The sequence below is a fragment of the Protopterus annectens genome, chromosome 9.part0, assembly GCF_019279795.1.
Source record: "Protopterus annectens isolate FY-2018-M chromosome 9.part0, PAN1.0, whole genome shotgun sequence".
NCBI lineage: Eukaryota > Metazoa > Chordata > Ceratodontiformes > Protopteridae > Protopterus > Protopterus annectens.
Window position 1 is genome coordinate 1,763,738,909 of NC_056743.1, and position 25,516 is coordinate 1,763,764,424.

At 43.6% G+C, this 25,516-nt stretch overlaps 1 protein-coding gene across 1 annotated transcript in view; it reads right to left on the reverse strand.

Annotated features, from left to right (window-relative positions):
• Positions 1 to 25,516, reverse strand: part of RGL3 (ral guanine nucleotide dissociation stimulator like 3) — a 958,134-nt gene that overhangs the window by 55,943 nt on the left and 876,675 nt on the right. The window contains exon 17 of the mRNA XM_044084617.1: positions 24,974 to 25,085. Coding sequence (XP_043940552.1) covers positions 24,974 to 25,085 — 112 coding nt within the window. The remainder of the gene's footprint in view (positions 1 to 24,973; positions 25,086 to 25,516) is intronic.

Consider the following 25,516-nt stretch of genomic DNA (forward strand, 5'->3'; position numbering starts at 1 on the left):
CTGTGCAAGTGCAGAACATGGGACACACCACAGAACATGTTATACAGGCATTCCATGAACACAGCCAGGAATGCTTGGAGTATGCAATCACAAATAACAACAACACACGATGCCATACACGCAGACATCTGGCATGCTGGGCTCCAGCCATTACCAAACCATGCAAGAGAATGAGGAAGATACCACATGATAGAGCAAACATAAAAAGGGAAGTAATCACTGACCAGTAGTATGGCAACAACATATGTCCACACATACAATCCACTAAGTCCAGCCACAACAAGTAAAACCTATGAATCCAGAGGCAATGTGACGCCTGTCCCAAGTACACAGACAACCACAACACCCACCGAATAAATACAAACATATGTGATAGATGCATCCATGTATCCAAAGCAGAGGTTGAGCTCCAACAAGCCAGTACTGTCAACACTAGTCAGGAGGAGAAGGTAACCACATACACCACAAACCCAGTCCCACATAGACCTACCACAACTGTAAACCAAACACATAAACACAGACAAATATGCCTGGAGGCCTCAATTACAAACACACCACACCAACAGATGCCTCCAAAGTAGATCACAAGCAACCACAACCTTCAAACATAGCACATGCAACGAATAGTACGCAAAGCTGGTGGGCCAAACAGTCACAGGCCCGAAGGAGAAACAAATGCCTGATACAGTCATAATAGGTGTCTGTATAGGCAGAAACACAGCTGTCCCACTCATCAGACTGAACAGGGGAAAGGGTAGAGTAAGCTGCTTGTAGGTAGCCACAAAATGCCACGTAACACAAGTACGCAGGTCACCCCAAAGCAAGCAGGAATATGATGCACTTAATGTCCATGCTGGGGTGAACTACCTGAGATGTACCTCCCTGGTCACCAACAAATGAGACATGTATGGTCCCTCCGAGTATGTACCCCAGGGCGGGATGACACTGGTTGTGTGCAGCATCCAACCCTCACCAAGAATGATGCCACAGTACAAACACAGAATGCTCATGTTTAACAGCTGGCACAGTTACAGCTGTCAGTCCAAGAGGGTGTAATGTGTGTCCGCTGGAGATGTCAAGCATGACAAGCCATGCTGCTGTTCCAGGGATGGCTTGCACCTGTTACCCTGGCGTCTGGATACTGGATAAGGCCTTTGCCGCTTCCATAGAGCCGTATGTAGGCAAGGCCAAAAAGACTACCCACCACCCTAGAAAACATAAGTGGTAGGAAACATAAGGGTAATGCTGCCCAATGCCAGATGTGTAAACTGCAATATGCATGCCCCTGAGGCACTTCCCATTATGGAGAACATTGATGTCTGTCCAGTGACAGAAGCCTGCTGCAGGCCTAGTGATACCACACCAGCACTACTATGTTATACCACATACCATGTGTTATGGCCCCAACACCTGCACCAAGACATCAAAGGAGGGGGAGTATCCATATGCAGCACAGACACCCATATAGCCAGGTAACTGACAATGCACAAAGCAGCGGACACCACCCATGTGCACATAACTGCAGTCAAAACTGCTATACAGTCTGTAGCATGCGACAGACCACACTCTCACACACAAGAACCCCAGCCAGACATCCGAAGACACTGGACAGTATGGATGTCCCACCAAATACCAGACAAGGTACACAAAGTACCACATAGGTGTCAAACCATTATGTATGCAAGGAGTCATCAGGGACCTAGGGACACAGGTCGACATTAATCTGTCATGTGACAGCCACAATGCCAATGTGGCTATGAAGACTGTTAATACTGGACACCGTATCATGAAAGGATTCACACCAACATCAACAGGGGTCACTGTGCCGCTGTACTGTCCCCTTATCAGACCCACAATCTAGTACAATGACTCATATGGGATGTACCATACGTGACACCTGTAGCGGTTTGGAAGACCTCATAGTTACCCCACCAACAGGATAAAGGGTGCGGAATATATGTCATATGCTGCCTGGCTGTAGACACCCCAGCTGACTGCAGCCACACACTGCCTACACAGAGGCATTGTATGTCCGTTGTACCAGGCCATGTCCAACACAGGAGTAATGGACATGCTACACCACAGGAAATCAAAGCCATTGGAGCTGTGAGAGTCACAGATGTCAACCTCAACACATAATGAAATAAGATGTGCTGGAGGGACAGATACATAACCCATAGGCCCCCCACACCCAGAAACAGGATCCCAATCCATGGTAGGCAGAGCCCCTCACTGACACCCCTCAACAGGAATATTGCCAAGTGGATGGATGACCGTACATGTATACTGGGAGTCCCCACTGTGTCACGACCAGACAGAGGCACAGTGAAGAACCTCATAAATGGCCATAATTAAACATAGCAAGGGGTGGCAAAAGACACACACACTCTAGCTAGGCTTACCAATGGCCTAGGGTGTCTAGCCTACTATGAACCCATGAACCTATGAAGATACAACACGTACAGGACACTAAGGATAATCACAAGGCTTACCCAACTGATGGTAGGAACCATGTTGGGCATCCACAGATATGCTCCGAATCACACAGATATTACAAACAACATACCAAACACACACACATATTGCTAACATACAACCTGTCAGGTGCAGTGCAAACACCCCCCCCCGAGTGCAAAATACCTATCCCAGCAGATGGTCCCCTGACATTGCAGATGCTGAGGTAACAGCCATCATCTGCAAAGCAGAACACACAGCAGCAAAGGTATGTGACGGTGTCCTGTGCTGAGGCCAACATGGACCCCAAGAGTAATGGAATGCAAAATCACACTACTGGCCAATGTCAGCCTTACCACAGGGTATGTACCCAAAGAGCAGTGTACAACAACAGTGGTCCATCACAACAAAGGGGTTGCCTGAATGGATACTCCAAACTAACACCCCAGGATCCTGACAAGCTTGTTCTGTACAGCTATGGAAAGGATCAGTATGTACCGCAGACAGAAGGCTAATGTGGACCTACTGATACCGGACCCGACACACTGTGGCTGTTGTAACTGCAGAACCGGCCCCTATTGTGTGTGTGCAGATATGTATGAGGGAAATGTTCCTTTTGGCAACTGGGAGAACACACTACAGGATGCGCACGCCCCTTTCTAAACACAGATGATGTCAGCACCCTATAAGTACAGCAGGAGAAGGGAAGCCTCCCAGTAATGCGAATAGCGCGCTCTGCTAATGCATCCGTCTCAAGTGTTATAACATAATTAGACAGTGGTTTGAATCCTGCAAGTGTGTGTGTTTGGATGGGGGGGTGTTATTGTGTGTGTGCAGATATGTATGAGGGAAATGTTCCTTTTGGCAACTGGGAGAACACACTACAGGATGCCCCTTTCTAAACACAGATGATGTCAGCACCCTATAAGTACAGCAGGAGAAGGGAAGCCTCCCAGTAATGCGAATAGCGCGCTCTGCTAATGCATCCGTTTCAAGTGTTATAACATAGTTAGGTAGTGGTTTGAATCCTGCAAATGGCAAGTGTGTGTGTTTGGATGGGGGGGGGGGTTATTGTGTGTGTGCAGATATGTATGAGGAAAATGTTCCTATTGGCAACTGGGAGAACACACTACAGAATGCACACGCCCCTTTCTAAACACAGATGATGTCAGCACCCTATAAGTACAGCAGGAGAAGGGAAGCCTCCCAGTAATGCGAATAGCGCGCTCTGCTAATGCATCCGTCTCAAGTGTCATAACATAATTAGACAGTGGTTTGAATCCTGCAAGTGTGTGTGTTTGGATGGGGGGGTGTTATTGTGTGTGTGCAGATATGTATGATCGAAATGTTCTTTTTGGCAACTGGGAGAACACACTACAGGATGCGCACGCCCCTTTCTAAACACAGATGATGTCAGCACCCTATAAGTACAGCAGGAGAAGGGAAGCCTCCCAGTAATGCAAATAGCGCGCTCTGCTAATGCATCCGTTTCAAGTGTTATAACATAGTTAGGTAGTGGTTTGAATCCTGCAAATGGCAAGTGTGTGTGTTTGGATGGGGGGGGGGGGTTATTGTGTGTGTGCAGATATGTATGAGGAAAATGTTCCTTTTGGCAACTGGGAGAACACACTACAGAATGCACACGCCCCTTTCTAAACACAGATGATGTCAGCACCCTATAAGTACAGCAGGAGAAGGGAAGCCTCCCAGTAATGCAAATAGCGCACTCTGCTAATGCATTTCCCCTGAGTATCGTAATGTAATTAGGTAGGAGTTTGAAACCAGTAAATGACATGTGTATGTGTGCATTTCCGTATGAAAAACATGTTAGTTTTGGCAATCAGGTGATCACACTACCTGATGCACATTACCCTTTCAAAGTACTGATGTTGTCAGCACCCTATAAGTATAGCCAGAGACGAGGAACTATCTAGTAAACCGAACAGTGCGCTTTGCTAATGCGTCCCTCTCATGTGTCATGACTTAGGTAGATAGGGGAATGAATCCTGCAAATGGCAAGTGTGCATGTGTGTGGGGGTAGTAGGGTGTGTGTAAATGCAAGTGTGAGGGAACAGATCCTTTTGGCAAATACTACAATACACCAGATGCTGCATACTCCACCAGTAAACACAGGGGATGTCACCACACTATCAGCACAGCCAAACAGGGCTAGTTGGCTAGTAATGCCAATAGTGTGCTCTGCTACTGTGTCTATTACCATCGTCAGAGTACAGATAGGCATGTTTTGGTAACCCACAACTGTCACGTGTGGTTGTGTCACACAGTATGACCTTGTGCGGGTGTTTGTACATGACAATGCATGCCATTGCCTAACCCAGCAATGGCATTGCACACATGATGTGTGTGACACATACACATAAATACCTGTGACCTGCAGTAGTTACCATATCTGACACATGCTTTGTGTGGATAAATGGTATTAGCAATGTATACCAATATGACTGTGTCTTACTGTGCAGGGTCCGCGTGGTATGTCCCTATACAGTGTGGGTGTCTATGGTGAAAGACCTACAGCAGGGGATACACATCTGGTCTGGGCCATATAGTGTACATGTAGTCAATGTACAGGTGCTGCATGTTCCCACCTGTTGTGGTAGTGGTAACATGTCATTCCACTGTAATTCGGTGACCACATGCTGTGAACTCTTCAACTAGAGTGTTGTAGCTACAGTAATGCTCACACACAATGTTCGGCTGGATGCAGTATGGCCTTATAAACACAGTTCATGGGACTGTCATATTGCCGGTGTTGTTATGGAGGATAGGTGGTCTTCCTGTGTATGTGAGGGTTGTGTGTGCCATGCTATGAACCAGATGGCAGTCCGACACACTGTCAGCTGCACATGAGTAGGCCCTGATGGTATGTGCTGTGCCAACAACCTGGAAGTGTGTGTATCTGTGTTAACTTGGGATACCACCCCCCTATCCATGTGTATTACATGTGTAGGGGACGACAGGCATGGTATGGGGCATAACCTGTCAGTGATGGGTAACACCTGTGAGCCATGAATCATGCATCCGGTACTGCACAGACATTGCAGTTCACCGTGCTGAGGGCAGTGTCTGGTGCATGCATCCTCCAGTGTACACTGCTGTTGTTGTGTAGCAGCACTGTTAGTGTCCTAACCTGTGTGATACCCACGGAGGTCACTATGTAAACCATGTCCTGCAGCATAAGGCAGTATGTGTGTACCAAGGAGCCTTGCCAGTATACATCGGGCCATGTGTGACACGTGCAAGATGACCCGTGAACATCAATGTGGCTTCCTAGCATGTAAGCACGTTGACAGCCAGTGGATACCCTATGAATGACAGTGGAGACTGAGCATAATGTAGACATACAACAGCCTTCCCACATATAGTGGTAGAATACCTGGGGAGGGTATGTTGGCAACCAACATCAGGCTCATAGTGGCCTGTGCCACATGCTGAGAGATCCATTCTATGTTCCCTATCATGTAGTCCAGGGAGGTATGTCCCAGGCAGCCACACTGGCATGGTCAATGAGTGAGTCATATCTGTCCATGCCTCTGTCTGACCTGTATGCATGTGTGCTGTCGTGGACCATAGTGCCCCTGAGTCATATCACTGTGACCTTCACCAGATACAGCCTGTTGAGCGGGACCCCAGTGCAGCACACATGACAGGTACCTGACACTTCTGTAGCAGGTGTGTTGTGTAGCCCTACAGGCTGTGGGTGTGTGGCACAAGGGATGTGCGTGCCGTGTGTGGCATGTGCTCTGTTCCGATGGAACATATGCCTGTGTGCCAGCTGCGGAGGTGTGTGATGCCCAGGCAGGCTGCTGGTCTGAGTCCCCACGTATGCCCCAGTGTGTTCAGCATGCTGTCAGTGTGTGTCAATGTCTGACTGGTATTGTCGTCACTGTAATATCTTGTATTGATTTATTTATTTATCCTACATTTGTTGACTGGGATAGCCCAACTGGATGCATGTCCATTTCCAGGGGAGGCCCGTGGAGACAAGCTACTAGGGTAGCAGATACAGCATTACAGAATACTAGCATTACATAGTACAAACAGATTATTTACAGAGATTACATAAGTAAGCAAGTCAAACATGTTCCACAGGTTAATGTTAGACCTGAGCACAAGCCAGGATTAAATTGAAATTACACAGTACAGTGGTTCACAGAGGTTACACATTCGAGTTAGCCAGGCTTGATACATTGACATAGCCAGTTACGTGACAAATGTTGTTTGAGTCTACTGTTAAATGACCTAAGGTGGACATTAGGGTAATATCAGCTGGAAGTGAGTTCCAGGATCTACTTACAGGGTTTGCAAAGAGAGAATCACCAGCTGTGTTATTAAACTTGCTAGTTTGAAGTAGTACATTGTTAGAGGATCGAAGCGGTCTAGGATTGTTATAGGGGGTGGTTATAATTTAAGTGCAGGAGTATTGTCTGGATTATAGAGGATTTTATAGGCCATAATCAGTTGGTAATACTGTATTAGGCTGGGTATTGCAAGCCAACCAAGCTGATTTAGATTGATGCAATGATGTGTCCTAAAAGGCAGGCCAGTGGCAAACCTGGCAATGTGGTTGTAGCAAATCGAGTGTTTGTTAAGGACAGTCTTGTTCATATGTGAGAGTAGAGGGGATGCATACAGAAGGGCTGAAACAGGGTGTGAGCGAGCTATGGCACCTTTAGCTGGAGGGGCTAGGAAGGCTTTAATTCTGTAAAGTGACCCTAGCTTTCTATTGATGGCTTTGCTAATCTGGTTAACATGTATGTCACATATGAGATTATTGTCTATGATGACACCTAATAGTTTCGGAGATGGGTCAGGGGAGATTATTGTGCCATCAGTTGATGTTATGGTAACGGTGAACGTGGTAGACCTACATGTTGGTGGAATAACAGCAGTTTAGTTTGATTGGGATTTAGGATCAGACGATGTTCAGAAAGCCAGTTTGCTATTGTATTAAAGGTGGTCTGGGTAGCTGACCATAACTCTACTGGAGATGTGGCTGAGCAGATCAGAGTAGAGTATACAGCATATTGGATACAGCTGACTTTTGGGATGACAGTATAATGGTCGTTAATGACAATGGAGGACAGCAAGGGCCCTAGGATAGAGCCTTGTGGTACTCTGAGGGTGTTAGGTAGAAGGTTAGAGGGTTTGTTCTGCCAGAGGCCGGCCTGCTGTTGACCATGCAGGCAGGATTGACACCATTGGAAGGCTCCAGTATCTAGACAGTCTGTGCAGGGTGTGGAGTCCAAGTTGGTGATCAACCATATTGTATGCCTTTGAGTTATCCAAAAAGAGGGCTGTGGATATATAATTAATGTTGCAAGTATGGCTTATGGTGTTAGTAAAGGCTAGGAGGCCTGACGTAGTGCTGTGATGAGGACGTAAGCCATGCTGAGTGTCTGCCATAATGCGAGTTTGGATTAGGTGGTGCATGACTTGTCTATGACGAAAGTCTCCATAATCTCCGCAAGTGGAGAGAGTATAGCTATTGGCCTATAAGTGGAGACTTCAGTAGAGCTGCCTCCTGTGTGAAGTGGGATTACATATGACATTTTCCAGATGGTGGGAAAGTTAGGTTCTAACATAGTACCTTTGATTACCTTTGAGACGGGGTAAGCAATAGCATCATCTGGTTTTGATAGGTACTTGGCAGGGAGTTGATCAGCAGACAGTGTAGTGGGTTTGACTGTTACAACCAAGGTACGGAGAAGTGAAGTGGTGACTGGTTGGCAGCTGGACGCAAGTAGTTTTCTAGGGGTGCTGCTTTCAGGACCAGGGGAGCTAGCAGGTAGATGGCTAGCTAGGGCCTGCAATGTCTCAGTAAAGGACTGGTCAAAGCTATCAGGAACATCTTCAGGGGTATTATCAATAGTAGCAGCAGGGATTGGGTTTGACGTTTGTCCTGGACATAGTATATATGACATGCCACCTGACAGGGTATGGCATTACTGGGTTCAGAGAGACCAGTCCCCAGATTGGCTGTGTGGTGGCATCCCACACATGTGTTGTACATTCCTGGCCAAGGGTGATGGCTGACTGCATACATGTGGCAGCTGTGACAATGACACATGACTCACATAAACCACGACTGGACCATAGAGGCGATTCACAGGTTACCTTTGCACATGCCACCCTAGTAGTGTGATTGCCATGGTGAGTACCAACACATAGGGCCAATGGGGAACAACATACTGAAGGTGTGTATGTGTGGGTGGACTGCTTCTGTTTCATAGCACTGACATATATGACTGCACATGTGGGCAAATGCCAGGTAAGACGTGTGCAATGTGTCACAGGCAACGTACATGCGTACAGGACAGACAGTGACGTTCTGTCATGTGTAAGGTTGACATACATATGGTACGCTATGCAGATGTCACTAGCAGTCTACAGAAGCACTGTAACTCTGCATTGCAGGTGTAAGCAGTGTTCCAGGGGACCCCAGGCGAACATGCATGCAAACAAAGCTACAGTACACAGGGCTGGAAGTACTGCATTATACAACAAAGAAGGGGTAACAATAACAGTAAGTAACAATGCAAATATGTAGGCACTATCAACATGTACCCAGGAATACGCAGCACAGATGGCCATGGTAGAACCGATATTATGTCATACTTATTTGTGATCTGGACAACATTGGTACTGCACACATATCTAGATGCGTGAACATACACATGGCATAGTCACTGTGGGCATCTTGACACCATTACTGTACATGTCCACCATTGCATATCACTACTTGCGTTAGCTTTCCCCCTGTGCTACCCATGTATGCGGCTATCTGTTGACAACCTTACCACCGGCATGCAATTATGTGCAGCTGTTATACTTTGGTATGTACTATGGGTGCAGATAACAATTCAGGACATTCATACAGTTACTACAGCAGGCATGCTGGGGTACACACACAGTCATAGCAGCACACTGTACTGTTACCAACATGATACTACTAATACACGTCTATGTAGTCATCCTGTGCATCAGCAACATGTTTACCTGTTCCTGCAATGATGTTGGAGATTGCAGGAGGTGGCACAGTGTCATCATATGCACAGGGTGTGGATTAGGTATGCCTGAGTCAGCCACTGATACCACCAACCGACATGTGTGTGTATGTGTGTTGGTGAGGGGCAGCAGTACAGGGTGGGGCAGTGTTGGTGCAGTGTGTGCATGTATGTGGTTGCCCTAAGTGTTAACATTTCACATATGTGTATGCACGCACACAGTTCCACCTCATGGCTGCCATATACAGGGGTTTGTGGACAGCCACAGACTGCACCTGGCAGGCCATACAGATCAGTGTCTGTGTGCACGGACACGGTACCTGTGCCTGGCAGGGGTGCTACGGACCGTATCCAGTACAAAGCCTGACTGGGTACTGTCATCAGAAGTGGGGGTGTGTTGACTGGACACATGTCCCTGTTGGGACTGTCCAGAGCCACGTGCATGTGGTCTCCTGGGGCGTTCCGATGACAGCACAGACCCAGCATTGTTGGGGCTGCTGCTGGCACTATGGGGCGTCGCGAGCCTGTTGCCGCCCGACTGCCAGCTGCTGCTGCTGCCGGCATACGGCCACGCCGGCGCCGCACGCCCACCATTGCCCTGGCTCATGGACATCTGGTTGTGGAACTGCTGTAATATGTCCCCACAACGTCTGTCTATGACATCGGTGAAGTTACGGATAGCATCCGCAATGTCACGCATACTGTCTGTCATGGCTGTGCGACATGCTCTGAGCTCCCTCAGACCCTGTCTGGTGTACCTTTCCATACGTGACTGAGCCTGCATGACAGTCCAAAACATAGCTGAGGTTGACAGACCTCTTTGGGCACGTCGGCCAGAGGCAGTACGCCCACGGATGCTCCCACGGGAACCCATGGGCAACTGTCTGTGTGGTACCATCGGAGGACCCTGTCCATGGCTGCTGTGTGGGGATGCATGTGCCACAGGTACCACATTACCCTGGTCTATGCCCGCTGTATCCTGTACATCACCTAGGGACAATGGTGACAAAGGATGTATGGCAGGATGACTGTGCGCAATGATGGGGTTGACAGCTGTGTACTGTCAATTGGCTGACCAATGGCAGACCCTGACACACCTTCCTGTACCATTACACATATATCATCATTACCAGTAGCCATGGCACAGGATTCAGGTTCCCTGCTGCAGGTTACCAGAGCAGCCCCAGAACCTGTGGGATGAAGACAGGAAACACAGTTTACAGTCTCCAGACATTGTTACCAGTGATGCACTTATACACACATGCACACATGGACACATGCACACAGGCACACATGCACACAGGCACACATGCACACGCGGACACATGCACACGTGGACACATGCACACATGCACACGTGTTCACATGCACACATGCACACATGGTCACGTGTACACATGCACACATGCACACATGCACACATGCACAGATGCACACATGCACACATGCACACGTGGACACAGGCACACATGCACACATGCACACGTGGACACAGGCACACATGCACACGTGGACACAGGCACACATGCACACATGCACATGTGGACACAGGCACACCTGCACACATGCACACGTGGACACAGGCACACCTGCACACATGCACACATGCACACCCTGCAGTATACACATAGAGCACTACTGAGTTACACTACTGTTACTAGCATTATCAGGACTATTATAGGTTATGTTAAACACACTCACCAGCATGGACGGCCTGTCTCTCTGTAACCCTGGAGGGACCTGCAGAAATGATGAGATTAATGTCAGTGGGCACATCTGTCCCACTGATATTGCATATGATACAGTGTACAGAATAGTCAGGTGTACATATGGCATATTACCTGCACGCTCCATGTCGTGCTGCTGTGTGGAACCAGCCTCCATCATAATGCAGGTGTACTGCTGTTGGTGTTCGGGCTGGAGCCACAACACTTAGGAGTAGCCCCTCCAGTCTGGTGAGGGGGGGATGTGTGGCCACCCCACATCCTGTGGCGACCTGTTGCCTGTGGATATCTGATGCATGCTGCCGGACACTTCGGATTAAATCACTGCAGTGATGTCGTACCTGCTCATATGTCCTGTTATGCGTGCCAATATCATTTACCCTACGAACAAGGTCTTGCCACAGTGCGGCCCTCTCCTGCTGATTCTGACTGGTGCGGGAAAACAGGATGTCATACTCCCGCACCAGGCTCTGGTGGATCTCCTCATCTTCCGCCACAGAGTAGGCGGGGTTACACTGTCGCGCCATCTCCCTGGAAGAGAACACAGACAGGATATCAGCAGACCATGTCAGCAATATATGGCACACATACTATACATGATACTCATGTGTAGTGATATACTACTACTCCCATATGTTGCATGTGTGTGTGTTGTGGTGGATACACAGGTACATGGCCAGATATCAGTGCTCAGCCAACACCTGTGCAACAATACCTGCCACATTCCACACAACGTAGTAGCTTGCCCCATCGGTCAGCACACACTGACAGGTGCAATGCACAACCTCACTCTGGGGGTTCATCCCCAGGTACTGTATGTGGGACACCGTCCACTACTGTGATGTGGACAGATGTTACTCAGCCTGGATATACATATCCCACCACCACCACCAGCACAGTAGACTACTTTGATATGTATGTGGTTAGACAGTTATTCACTTGCTGGGACTGGGATGGTATCCATGCAGCACACTGGGCCAGTGGAAGCCACAAGCCACACTGCTGACCCCTTTGTAAATGCTTACCATGGACATGCTGCGGACTGCATGACACTTGCACACACATGTCTAACCCAGACCCTATGCACAAAGGTTAGGCATCCTGTCCGGTGGACCCCAGACAGAGGCAGATTGTATAACAATAGCAGGAGGCTACTGCAGGACAGAGCACATTCACATTAAGGGTAGGCATCTGTGGTCAGCACTGGTACTACGCTACAGTCCGTCATAACAACAGCCACAGCCTACTCTGGGAGGGAAATGGACACAAACACTATGGATGACCACAAGGCCTTCTTCAGTTATGTTACACATATGGACCACATGCCTCAGATATGCTCTGTGTTAATCCACACCAACTTAACATTCACCAAACACACGCATATTGGCAAAAATCCTGCAGACATGTTCGGTGCACATATCCCCCCTCCTTCTCCCCCACCTTTGAGATATTTATCCCAGCTGGATGTAACCTCCCTATCATTGCACATGTCCAGGTGAGGGCCACCCTCAGCAGAGGAAAAGACACAGCATCACTGTGACCTCGTGGTCCCCCTGGATGTGTGCTACCAGCACTCTGAGAGGACATACCACCGCATGTAACACTGATAGTTTATCTTGGCCGTGCTACAGGATATGTACCTGGACAGTGGCATACAGCAACAGTGGTCCCACAACACTAAGGGGGCACCTCGACTGACCCTGGGAATTACCACATCATATGCATAATGGTCCTGGTCTGCTACGCTATGGGATTATGCAGTATGGGATGCATATGCAGTGACATCAGGTACCTGCAGACACTTGTTCCCAGCCAGTGTGCCTTTGGGATGGGCTGATCCTGACTTTTGGGCCTGGCTGACATTTCAAAGCAGTCACTACAGCCATTGCTGGGCCAACGCACAGACACATGCTGCCAGGATCCTGGCCTATGACTGCTTGACATGTGATGTATGGTCATCCCCTTTTGTTGGAACTACGTACACACAACATATCACATGGACATACCTATGGATACAGACCTATGACACATTTGGAGGGTTCACAGTATGCACACTATTAACTTGCTACGTTGCATTACCTCTGTTTGTTGCAGCTGGTTGCATTACCACAGCTTCTGCTTGCTGCTGCTACTGTCAGTGCTGACAGCTTCAGGTTACAGAGTCACAGTGTCTGGTGTTTTTTTTTTTTTTTTGCTCTCTCTCTCTCTCACTTCTCGCTCTCCCTCTGTCTGCTTACAGACAATGCAATGAATGTATTGCATGTGGGGAGTGTTAGCACTGGATGCTTTTGTAGGTATCTGCATAGGTCCATGTGATGGCCTCTGCACCAATTGTAAGCCAGCATTTGCTAATTGCATACAGCCAGTTGTGTACTGATTGCAGTTCTCACTGTGATTTCAGGTCAGTGCTATAAAAGGGTATGTGTGATAGGCGTTGCCCTTTCAGATTGTGAGGGCGGGGACCATGCTGGTATGCTGTGGACAGTGTTCTGTGACTGTAAAGGTTAGTATCTCTCTCATGCTTCAGGCTGTGTTGTATATTCACAATTCTCCATTCCTCTTTCATGTTCCCTGTAGCAAGTGTGTATGCACATTGACTCCTACAACTATATATAGATATATTTATATATATATATATATATATATATATATATATATATATATATATACATATATATATATATATATATATATATATATATATATGTACATATGCATACATATATCTATGTACTTTAACTGACCTTATTATCTACATGCTGCCAACTAGCATGGCTGTTTCTTTTCACACACTACTATTATGGAAATCCAGTTGTTTTGACATTTATTTTAAATGACATGCTTTGTGTACTACACATCCTATATTCCCTTTACATTCATCCCTACTTTTACAGGTTATATTTATTTTAGCACAATGTTTTTGTATAAGAGTCATGGCTTAGTGGTACTGTTGTACAGACTAGTGTTTCCAAGGTCCTGGGTTCGGGACTGACAGTGGGAGTTTATTTTTCTTTTGAACTGAGTACAGGACCTGTCAATCACAGTGACTAAGGCACTTTTAAGCAGTTGTAACCGGGCTAGCGCTGGTTTGTGTGGAGCTCACGCATGCGCACTGGCGGTTAGCTCCGCGCATACCCGCGCTATTTTCTTTGAAAGAAAAGAAAATGGGGAGACAGGAAAGTGGTGAAAAAGGGTCACAAAGAGGGATGTGCAGGAGGGATGTAGGTAAGGCCCATAGCTGCCCATTTCTTCATCAGCAACAGCTGTGCATATGTATGTAATTTGGTGTGACATCTGAAACCTTCCACCCCTGAAACAGGTGTCAGGACAACAATAATACTTGTTGTACAGCCAATTGTAATTGATAGGTTCCATGTCCAGCGGACATGTGTGCGGAATGGGCAGCTATGTATGGGGCGTAATTTTTTTGTGGGTACAGAGTGCCCTTTTTTTATTTTTTGTTTTTTTTCAGGTAAGAGTGGTATGTCAGGTGAAGGAAGTCAGTTCAGCTGGGGAGGTAGGTTGGGTAGGTAAACAGACAAGACAAACAAGACGCATACAGGGGCGAATGTATGACACGTGTGGGGGTTACACAATTGACGGGGACGGAGGTTTGGATATCCAGAGCCCATGAGCCCACAGATGGCAACAGTGGAACTGATATCCCCACCCATAGGCAGTTGCCACTGTTCCTTCACTGCCCAGGACGGGGCTGTGCTGGGGGCTGTGTAGGCGGGGCAACAGGCATGCCCATTAGTTGCGCCACCCATGCCTCGAGCTGGCGTAGGGGCTCAAGGACAGAGTCCCGAATCTCCCTATGCACCACAGTCCGGACGCTACGGAGGGTGAGTGGTGGATCTCCTCCGGCCACACTTGCATAGGGGGGGCGAGCCCCATCCTCTGCAGCACTTCCACCTGCAGGTGGCACAGGGCCACTGGAGGAGGGTCCGGACTCGACACTAGTGCCAGGTGCACTCGCCAGCTGAGGTGGGAGAGGTGGGTCCGCTGGAACCCGCCTTCCCTGTCATACTATGTTTTGCATTATGTCATGACAGTTTGGGTTAGTGACATATAATACCATTCACAATTAGTTGTAACAGCATGCATTAGTATTCCCATTAACCAAACACCCAGATATTCACACCATTGAACAGCGTGCATAACACATGCATAATTTGAACAGAAATACACAGTCCAACAACATGCAGGGTTAATTGATGGCAACAGGCCATCAGGTGTGGATGTATGAACAGGGCAGATGCATCAACGGACATGCAAATATATATGACCCAACAGGACAAACGTCCAGGGGTGTTAATTGTGATTGCACATACCATTTTCACGTGGAATGGGTTATATGTGGTTATAGGGTGGGGTAAAGAAAGTAATATTAACACCGAATAACAATACATATGCTGTACATTTCTAATAGCTACAGTTATATACACACTACTGTTCTAACTACAGTTTCCTATATGATAACTATTTCACCTTGCTGATAGGACTGTTACTGCAACATCAATATACATTTTAGTGTTCTTCATACACATTCATATCTAGCTTTGTTCAGCTACATCATCTTGCTACTTTTGCTTTATATAGCTGTAGACAAGTGTGGATGTTTGGTATATCAGACAATCATCCTATCTGCGTATTTCAGACTGGGAGCAACATATCCAGATTTTGGGATACACATTCCACATGCAGCAACACTTTGAACAGATTTCGCTGTTTGGTTTTGAGTCTCACATGCATTTCATTCTGTCTTGACTGCAGTATACTTTATTCAGGGGTTATTACTACTGTATTACTGGATTCATGACACTTTCTCACACTCTCTCACTTGCTTTCATTTTACTATTCAGGATGGTACTTCTAGGCTTTATTGACATGTTTTAACAGTAGTTATTACAATCCTTTCCAGCAGTCTCACTTCTGTCATGTTTCAGTATTTCCACAGGGATATATTTCACACATGTGATTTCATCATCTTCTGCAGCTATACTTTTCAGCTTGCTGCAGGTTGTGTACTATTTTCTTACAGGCAGGGCATTTTTATTTCAGAATATATGTTGGACAGTTTCATGTTTCGTTTACACTTACAGGCTGGGAACTCTTGTAATCAAGCAATACTTGCATACACTTTCACACTGTTACTTGCAGATTTTATTCCTTACTGACTACACTGCACTCTTTTGCTGACTGTCATACTTTTATATTTCTTTACAGTTACTGGTAGTGGATTACTGACCTGCCTGGTGGCGCAACCGCACCAGCCTATCGCCATAGGCTCTGCGGTTCGCAGAACGGACACCTGCAGCTGTAATATAAATGAAGTAATATTGGAATACACATCTCCATAATATCAGCTAGTTTAATTTTTACATACATAATTAAATGTTACTTACTCAGTAGTGGGGCGTTGGGTGTTTGCCGGGCCTCCTGGATCCAAAGGTTCAGTTGGTCCTGCTTGCGTCTCTTCAGGTCCGCATGGTGGTGACGGACCTGCTCACCAGTCCTTGGAATCCCTGTGGCACTGGTGAGATCATGAGCCAACTGGTCCCACGCCTCAGCCCTGTATGCTCCCCAGAGGACCTGGCCCTGCATGAGTTGGGCCTCATGATTGTGGACTAGGAGCCAGGCCATGTACCTGGACTCCTCAACACCCCACCTCTGTGCTCGAAAGCGACTACCCTCACCTACTCCTGACATTCTGCCTGCAGGTCTGTTCTACAATCGTTTATGCTGTGTATTCCCGCCTATGGGGCTTATATAGTTCGTTTTTCCCGCACATATCTGTGATTGGCCATTTTGGAATTGTATCAACTTCAGTGAACCTGCATTGTCATGCTGTAGTTTGTATTCATTCCTATATATTAGCTATTATTGCATTTCTAGGTACTGCTGTCATGGCTTAGTGGTTCTGTACCTTGACTGTGGTGTATAGTATCCTGGGTTCGAACCTGGCCACTGCTTTTTATTTTTCATGACTGTCTAGACATGCTGAGGGGTGTGTCTGTGTAAAGGCAGTTTTGATATGGCTTGCTCAACGTTGCCCGTCGGTTAGCTTGTTTGCGCGGTGAGCAGCTCTGCGCAAATGGGGTACACTGCTTTAAGCCTCATTTGGCTATCAGCACGCATATTACGCTCAGCTCAGTTAGGGGCACATAGATTTAGCGTGTTAAACCACTGCTCAGCTACGGGCACTCATTTTGCACCAGTTAAACCACTGCTCATCTACGGGCACATGCACTCACCCTGTTAAACTGTAGCTCATCTATGGGCACATCTGGCATTTTTTATTCTTTTGTTACCTCACATTTCTTCAATATAAATGGGCTATTTCATTACATTTTACATAAGTTGTGGTTTTATGTCTACATATTTGTCAGGGACTTGTTTCCTGCTTATTTTGCAAAAAAAATGGTGTTGTGGGGGCTCGAACCATGAATGCCTGCTCTGCAGCCAGCATCTCTACCGCTATGCTATTGCTTCCTGGTTTATTTTGCATATTTAGTTCTTATCTGCTTTCCCACTGACTGCTAACTGTAGCTGCACTACGGGCACGCCCGCGCAAACGAGCGCACTCATGGTTAAACATCTTTACAGTTTAAAAAAAATTATAACATGTTCATTTATATTTATTTTATGTTCCTAGTCTGTGGGGGCATGTGTTGTGTTCTGTTTATTCACATTTCCATGGACTCTGTCATGGGTGTTTCCTTTGGGTACTTTTCCTCTTCTGGGGGCGTGTCTGCTTACAGGGCTCGGCCTACGGACACGCCCCCTACTGTCTTACACGGACCGTGTTGGCCTTCAGTGTGATTCAGCATGCTCTCATTAATATGCAGAGCATGCTGACATCACTCCGTTTAACTGCAGCCTCCGTGTATGAGTTATAACTCTTACACGGAGGCTTCGTGAATCCTGCCCCTAGTGTTTCCTGAAACTGTTTCTCATAAGAAGCATTTTTTAATAAAAGCCTTTGAGTATGTATGTATGTATGTGTGCTTTTATGTAAGCATGTATATATTTATATATGTTTGTATGTATGATTTATGTTTGTATATATGTTTGTATGTATGTCTGTTTTTATATATGTATGTATGTATGCATGTCTGTTTTTATATATGTACATATATATGTTATGTATGTATGTCTGTTTTTATATATGTATGTATGCATGTCTGTTTTTATATATGTACATATATATGTTATGTATGTATGTATGTTTTTATATATGTATGTATGTATTTATTTATGTATGTTTGTACGTATATATTTTTTTACGTATGTATGTATGTATGTATTTATGTACATATATTTGTATGCATGTATGTGAGGAGGCACTAGTTATGCAAGCTTTATTCTAGCAATGAGAAAGGAATGAAGGTACTGCAGTCTTTCTGAAGTACAACATAAGGCACCACTGGATCTTGTGAGAAATCAAGATGTTAGAAGTGAAGCTGTCAAAAAAGAGTAGCAGTAGTAGGATGTGGATAAAGCCTGGTGCAATGCATACATCTCAGACGACATTAATGAATTTTATTTAACATGTCTTATACCCAAATGTTCCACTTTACTATGATTATCTCAAATACATAATAATGTACAGGACCTTCCAATGAGACCAGTTGTCCTATCTAGAGGGTGGATAAGCAAAATATTTTCTTTGCATTTTGACAATATGTTAAAACCATATTTCTGCTATGTTGTATATCTTATCATATGAATAAATCAATGTCTGTATGAAATTAAGCAAAGAGGCACACATAATACACTAGTGAAACATATTATTACTGATCATTCGCTACATGTATTTAAATGTATTATTCAAGTTGTAATTGAGAATGTGAAGGAAGAGGGACATTAAAAATGCATACAAGAAATACTGAATGCTGTTGGACAATTTGGTTAAATGCTACCACACCCCTCTGTTTAAATGAATGCTACATTTAAAACCTGTGCATAGTCACAGGAAATTGAAGCACTGATGTGATGGTAAAAATAATGTTTTATAATTATGAAGTCACTTTATCTGAATTTTATATAAAAGATGTTGGATTTCATTTTGTTTTATATACTTGATAAATCACTTTTTGTGCAAAAGCTCTTGTGGGTTTGTGATAAATATATTCTGAGTCTCCATGATTCCTGGTTGCATTTACTTCATGTTTTGAACTTTATAGTTATGAAAGTCTAGGATTTATCTCCATTGCTGTTGCATATTGGATTGTAGATTTCGTGAGTTATGTTAATAGTTCTATAAAACACAGTGACGACTTTCTAATACTCATTCTAGAATAGTCAGAAGACAAAAAGTATGATATTATGAGTTTTGTAACCTTGCATATTGACTCTCTTGTTTTCAGACATCCCAAATGACTATGGAATAAACAGTATAAGACATCATCTATGAAAATTCCCACAATGAGCGCAAAGAACATTGATAATGTATGTGATTTATTACTGTTGTTCTTAGAGAATATCATCTTTGATTGCAAACTGGTGTGGCAAACAGAAAAATGGTGTGGCAATGGTCATACCAGTAACAACTATCTGCATCAATACAGTTTCATCTGCATGGGAGTAGCAATTTGTTTTATCAAGTGCAGATATTATTTTTATGAGCAAATAGTGAATTTAAATGATTTGTGGATGATCTATTTTTTAAATTGAATTTGAATTGTTTGTGGATCATCTATCTTACATAACAGAGTTTTTTAAATTTAAGTCACAATTTTTATATACAACAATATATTTTGCAAATAAAGAGTCCCTACTGCTGTTCATGGATAACCAGCAAGGGTAAATATTTGCCTGCATAAGACCAGTATGCCTCAGGATTTATTTTTACAAGTACTGTATATGGACAGGTACTCAGGATCTCTACACACACAACTGATTATAAAAGTAATAACATATATATATATATATATATATATATATATATATATATATATATATATATATAAAACCACATAATTGGAAGAAAGTGGTTATAGCAACAAAACGGTTAGAAACACTGGAATTAAATTATTAAATTATTATTACAAGAGCCTGGAAGTTAGCACATAGGACTAATGCTATGAGTGTTAATAAGCTACTTTGTCTGGTAAGATGATTTGATAACCTCAGCCTTTCTTTTCCTGTTGTGCGACCTTGAGCAAATCATTTAACCAGACAGTGGTTTGGGTCAATTGGGAATTTGGACTAGGCTTCTTAAAGGCCGCTTGCCTAATAATCACCTATCAACATAACAGCAATAAATTCTAGAGTTTGTCCAAAAATTAGAAACATGAGTATAAACAGTGTCGGTGACCCCCAAGACATCACTAATAAAATAAGATTTTCATTGGCTTATTGTAGGCATGCTAAGGATGGAATGGACATATCAATGGCACATTATTAGATTCTTTGAAAGCTTAAATGCTTTCATAGATATAAAACCTCATTTTACATTTAAATATATGACCAACTTACAATGGTGCCTTCGTTATAAAGATAGGAGTTCTAAGCGAACAATTAAAAAAACAAAAAATGGATAACACATTCTTACAGTTGTAATCGATGTAAATATATAAGCAAGGAAAAATAAACATCCAACTTCAGGTAAAATAATACATCGTAATGCAACCTGCTATACGTGATTCATAGAATGTGGTTTATTTAGCCTACTGCAAAAAAATTGCAGCACTTTATGTCATAAAATGCAGCAGAAGGTTGAAGGACAAAATATATGAGCATGCATCTAAATTCAAAAGACAAGTACAGACAAATGCACAATTTAAACATAGATCAGAAACAAGCACATATCAAGACTATGTTCAGTGTGTTATGGAATATAATACCGAATCAGTGTCAGTTGCACAACAGTTGAAACACTTGCCTGTGGTGCTGGGAGACCAGAAGGCTATGGAGGCTATGGGTTCTATTCCCAATCCCAGTGGCAGGAATGCTACTCTTTGTATGAGGTGTTAAATCAAGTTCCCACCTGCTAAAGTTAGTGGTAGCTCAGGTGAATGTCGAAGACCCTATGGCACCAATCGAAAAGAACAGGGGAAGTTCCTCAATGAGCTGGCTAAATTTCTCCCAGTAGTAAAAATACTACCTCAGGTCTCCCTTGAACAGAAGTCACTAACCTAGTGGTACTAACCCAGTGAACAAAGGATAAATAAATAAATGTAATGTAAGATATGGTGAAGTATTTACTATACATTAAACTCTTGAGAAGAAATGGATAACAAGACTGAGAGCTGACATCCCCTGGGGATATGTGGCTTTAAGAAACAACTAGTTTTGTATCATTTGATTTTTTTTTTTTTTTAATGTTATTTAAGTACCTATCTGTCCTTTCACTTTGGGATAACTGGAAGAAGCACGATGGTATGAAAGTTTGTATGTGTTATAAAAGCTCATGGTTTCTTTGAGCAGGATTCTTTATTCTTACATTCTAGTTGTTGACAATTTTAGTTTAAAAACTTTTATCATTTGTCAGTAAATTCTCCTTCTCCACCCTACGAATGACAACTTTCATGTAAATGATCTGAAGAAATCTTCTTTTTGTTGTTTCTTTCTTTTTAATCTGGTGAGTAAAGGGGGCAGTGAGGGGGTCCAGGACAAATGAACAAAAGTTCATTTGTCCAAAACCAAATAACCAAATCCACTTTAGCAAAAGTGCTTTTTGCCGAAAAAGCACTTTCCCTAAAGTCCCTAACAAACACTAAGAAAAAAACAAAAACAAACACATACAAACACAAAACTTATGTTTACACAGGGGGGAAGCCAAACTGCAGCCCCCATGTGGGGGGCACAACCCACACCCCCTCTACTTTTATAGTCTCACTCCGAGATCCCACTACAGTGGGGAAAAGGGAATATTCCCTTATCCCCACTGTACTTCAATCTCAGCAACAGCCATTCCCCCACAATATCCCTTACCTGTTAGCCTACTAGCGTGAAAGTGCTTTTCGCACAAGTATGCCCGGCCATTTCAGTTTCGGAGAAACGGCCATTCAGCAAACTGTCCAGGACCCCAGTGAGATGATTCTAGTTGTTGATTTTTCTGATTATTGTATTTGATTTTTTTTTTTTGACATAGTTCTTAGAAACTGTGAAGGTACCATAAAGTACCACAAAGCATGAAGCTCTGATATATAGTAACTCAGACAGTCAGAGTTTACAAGTATCAGTTCACAGGATACTGCCAGTATGAGCTTATTTCCAGCCAGATGTGTAACTGAGCTACACACTGGCTGTTGTATTCTGAGTGGGCAGTTACTGGTTTTAGATGAAGTTTATAATTAAAACAGTCACTCACTTAACTACTGGAATAACATGAAAAAACAAAGCAAGCAGTTTTCACTCTGCAACATTTTAATGTTGAGCAGAGCGGAATAGCACAGAAATGCAACCACCACTCCCATGCCAAACTGCTGACTCCCCTACAGGCCGGTTATATTTTGATTTACCCCTTTGTCTGTATTATATTTTGGGTAACTGTTGTATCTTGTATATCAAACTGGATGGTCTAAGGTGTCTTTTATGCAATATCAGAGATCTATATTACTATCTTACTAAGAAAAAAATGTTTGATCTCAAAACAGTGGCTCATTTGCTTATATTCAGATGCATTTAATGTGCAATATATATGTGTTCCATGCATAGCCTGATAATGTTTCTTATATTTGACAGAGATAAATCAGCAGTGGAACTGCTCTTCCATGTGTGAGGGTAACAGCATTTTTTTGTCTGAGAGGTGATATTCTTTTTATTTGTTGAAGGAATTCACCACTCTTTCTATGAAACCTTTCTTTTTGATGATTCCTTGGAATCTTCCCTACATTGTGTATACAGAGTGGCCTTTATAGTTTCATGTTTGCACCACCTGGTAGAGGCATTTAGGTAGATTCATTAATGTGGCGATTTCTTAGACTAACAAACTGTTGTGCATATGGCATAGGATACGGGCCAGGGATGAAGACGTGCTTAGACTTCCTTCCATGGTTTGTCATCTAGGAGATGGGAGGTTGATACTCTACATAGTGGCTGCTCTTCCAGTATATTACATGGTGGATTTCATTATTTGGATTGTCTGAGGCTCATCAGAAGCAAGAATGTCAGTCCAAACACTTTTCAGTATATCTAGCACAAAGAATGTAGTTGGACACTAATTGAAGATCCATCACGTAATCGCTTGTGCTGCATCTGTGGGAAAATATACTGACACACATATATATATATATATATATATATATATATATATATATATATATATATATATACACGCAAGGCAGCTGCTATGCACAATGCCTCCCTTTACCTCTGGTGCCCTTATTTTCCATCAGTTCCAGGGTTCCTTATATCTGTATCCAAACATGCTTTCCACCATCTTCTCTGGAAGCTTTTTCCCCTGGGTCTTATCACCCTGTTTTTACAAACGTACTTCCTTAGATCAGACATGAATCTTACACCTTTCTTTTAACACCTGTGTTTCCTTCTTCCTTCTCTTCTGTACCAACTTAAACCCAAACCCCTCACATTGTGGGGAGTCAGCATCATATACTTCCATGGCAATTTTCCTTGAACATATACTTGTTTAGTACCTTTATACTGCAGTCCTTCATCTCTCCCTCCTCTGCACATTTTCCTGCTTATCTGAAATGATGGTCAGATATAGACATATAATTTTGCTGGCAGAAAGAAACAAATAAATTATTTAGTGTATTTAGACCATTACAGTTAAGTATTCTGCAGCTGTTCCTGCCGCCCCGCATTGTGCCTTCTCTGTTCCACCTGTCTAAAACACTTTTGATAGATCTGACCATCTGTTCCGCTCTGCCTACTATGGAGTTTATCCCATTCATCTACTATCCTTTTCCTGAGATAGTACTTCCTTATATTAGAGATAAGAATGGAAACCTTTAGCTAGAAATAATGCCCCATTGTTGAACCCTTTCTCTTTCATGGATGAAAAATGACCCCTCTAACCATACTCACAATCCTTATTATCTGTGGTGATATATGAACCAGCAAGCTTGTGTACCATGTACATGGACAGTGTGGGAACTTAGCACAGAGTGTTAAGTCTATGAGCTGATGATAACCTTCAATGTTCCTTTCTACAGTCCCAGGTTTTATCCCCTCTGTCTGCACTTGAATACTGTGTGAATTTGAGCAAGTCACTTAACCAGACAGTGTTCACAGGTTAGTCCTTAAAATTAATTAGAGCTTAGTGGGCTTGCCTAATTAACAGCTGAAGAAGAAATTACTAATGTCACCAGTGAGCTATAGATATTACCAGAACATTTCCAAAGGCAAAGCAACAACTAAAAGTTGGATGGGATGACCTGGAGAAGGGCATGCCAAAAGAAAATAAAAAGGTTGTTTATCTTTCTTGCACACGTACATACACACACACACACATGTTCATGTACACAAAACAGAGAAACACACATGCACACTTAAACTAAAGAATACATAACATGTGTAGCAGGTCTATGCATTTTTGCAATATGTTTACAAACCTGAAAACTAGAGGTGAGTAAACAGAGAAAAGGAAATGAGGTGATTTAAATAGGGAGGTGCATAGAATGCCACAGAACAGAAGGCATCTCCCCTCAGAATAATTCATTTTAAGAAATTCAAATGATCATTTCCTGACTCATTTATATGTTCACATTCATATATAATGTTAGTATTGCCATCTGCACTGTCTTACCTAATAGTTGGCAAGTTCTGTAATGATCTGGATAGTTAATGCCATCTTACCTTTGCCCTCGTGAATTTGAATTAGTTGGAACTCCTCTGGACTATTGTATTCCAGGTTATGTTTCTCTAAAGCGCGTTGGATTACAGTGGGCGTTTTGTCTTGACTTGTCATCTAAGGAAATCACAAATGCCAAAACATGCAAATCAGTCAGTCATTGATAAAGTGAAACTCAGTGGCATGGTATGGCAGTGTCTTTACCTATAATTGTGCAGACTCTTTAAACTAAGACTTGGAAGCATATTTCATGCCAGTTTTATTCTCTGGTATAAGAGGAGGTGAATTGAAGACAGACAATGTCATATTTTGGACTGCTTTAAAGATATAACTCTTAAATTAAACAGGCCAAGAGCAAAAATCATAAAAAACTGGATGCAGGAAATGTCCATGAAAATAAATGAATCAATGAAAATAAATACTTTATTTGACAAATTTTTGGTATAAATCAGGAATCACTTTCAGTAAGAAAGTGCCCATTTATTACAAAGAAAAACTGGCAATTATACAATGACCCCCCCCATTAATATTCCAAAACATGCACGCTG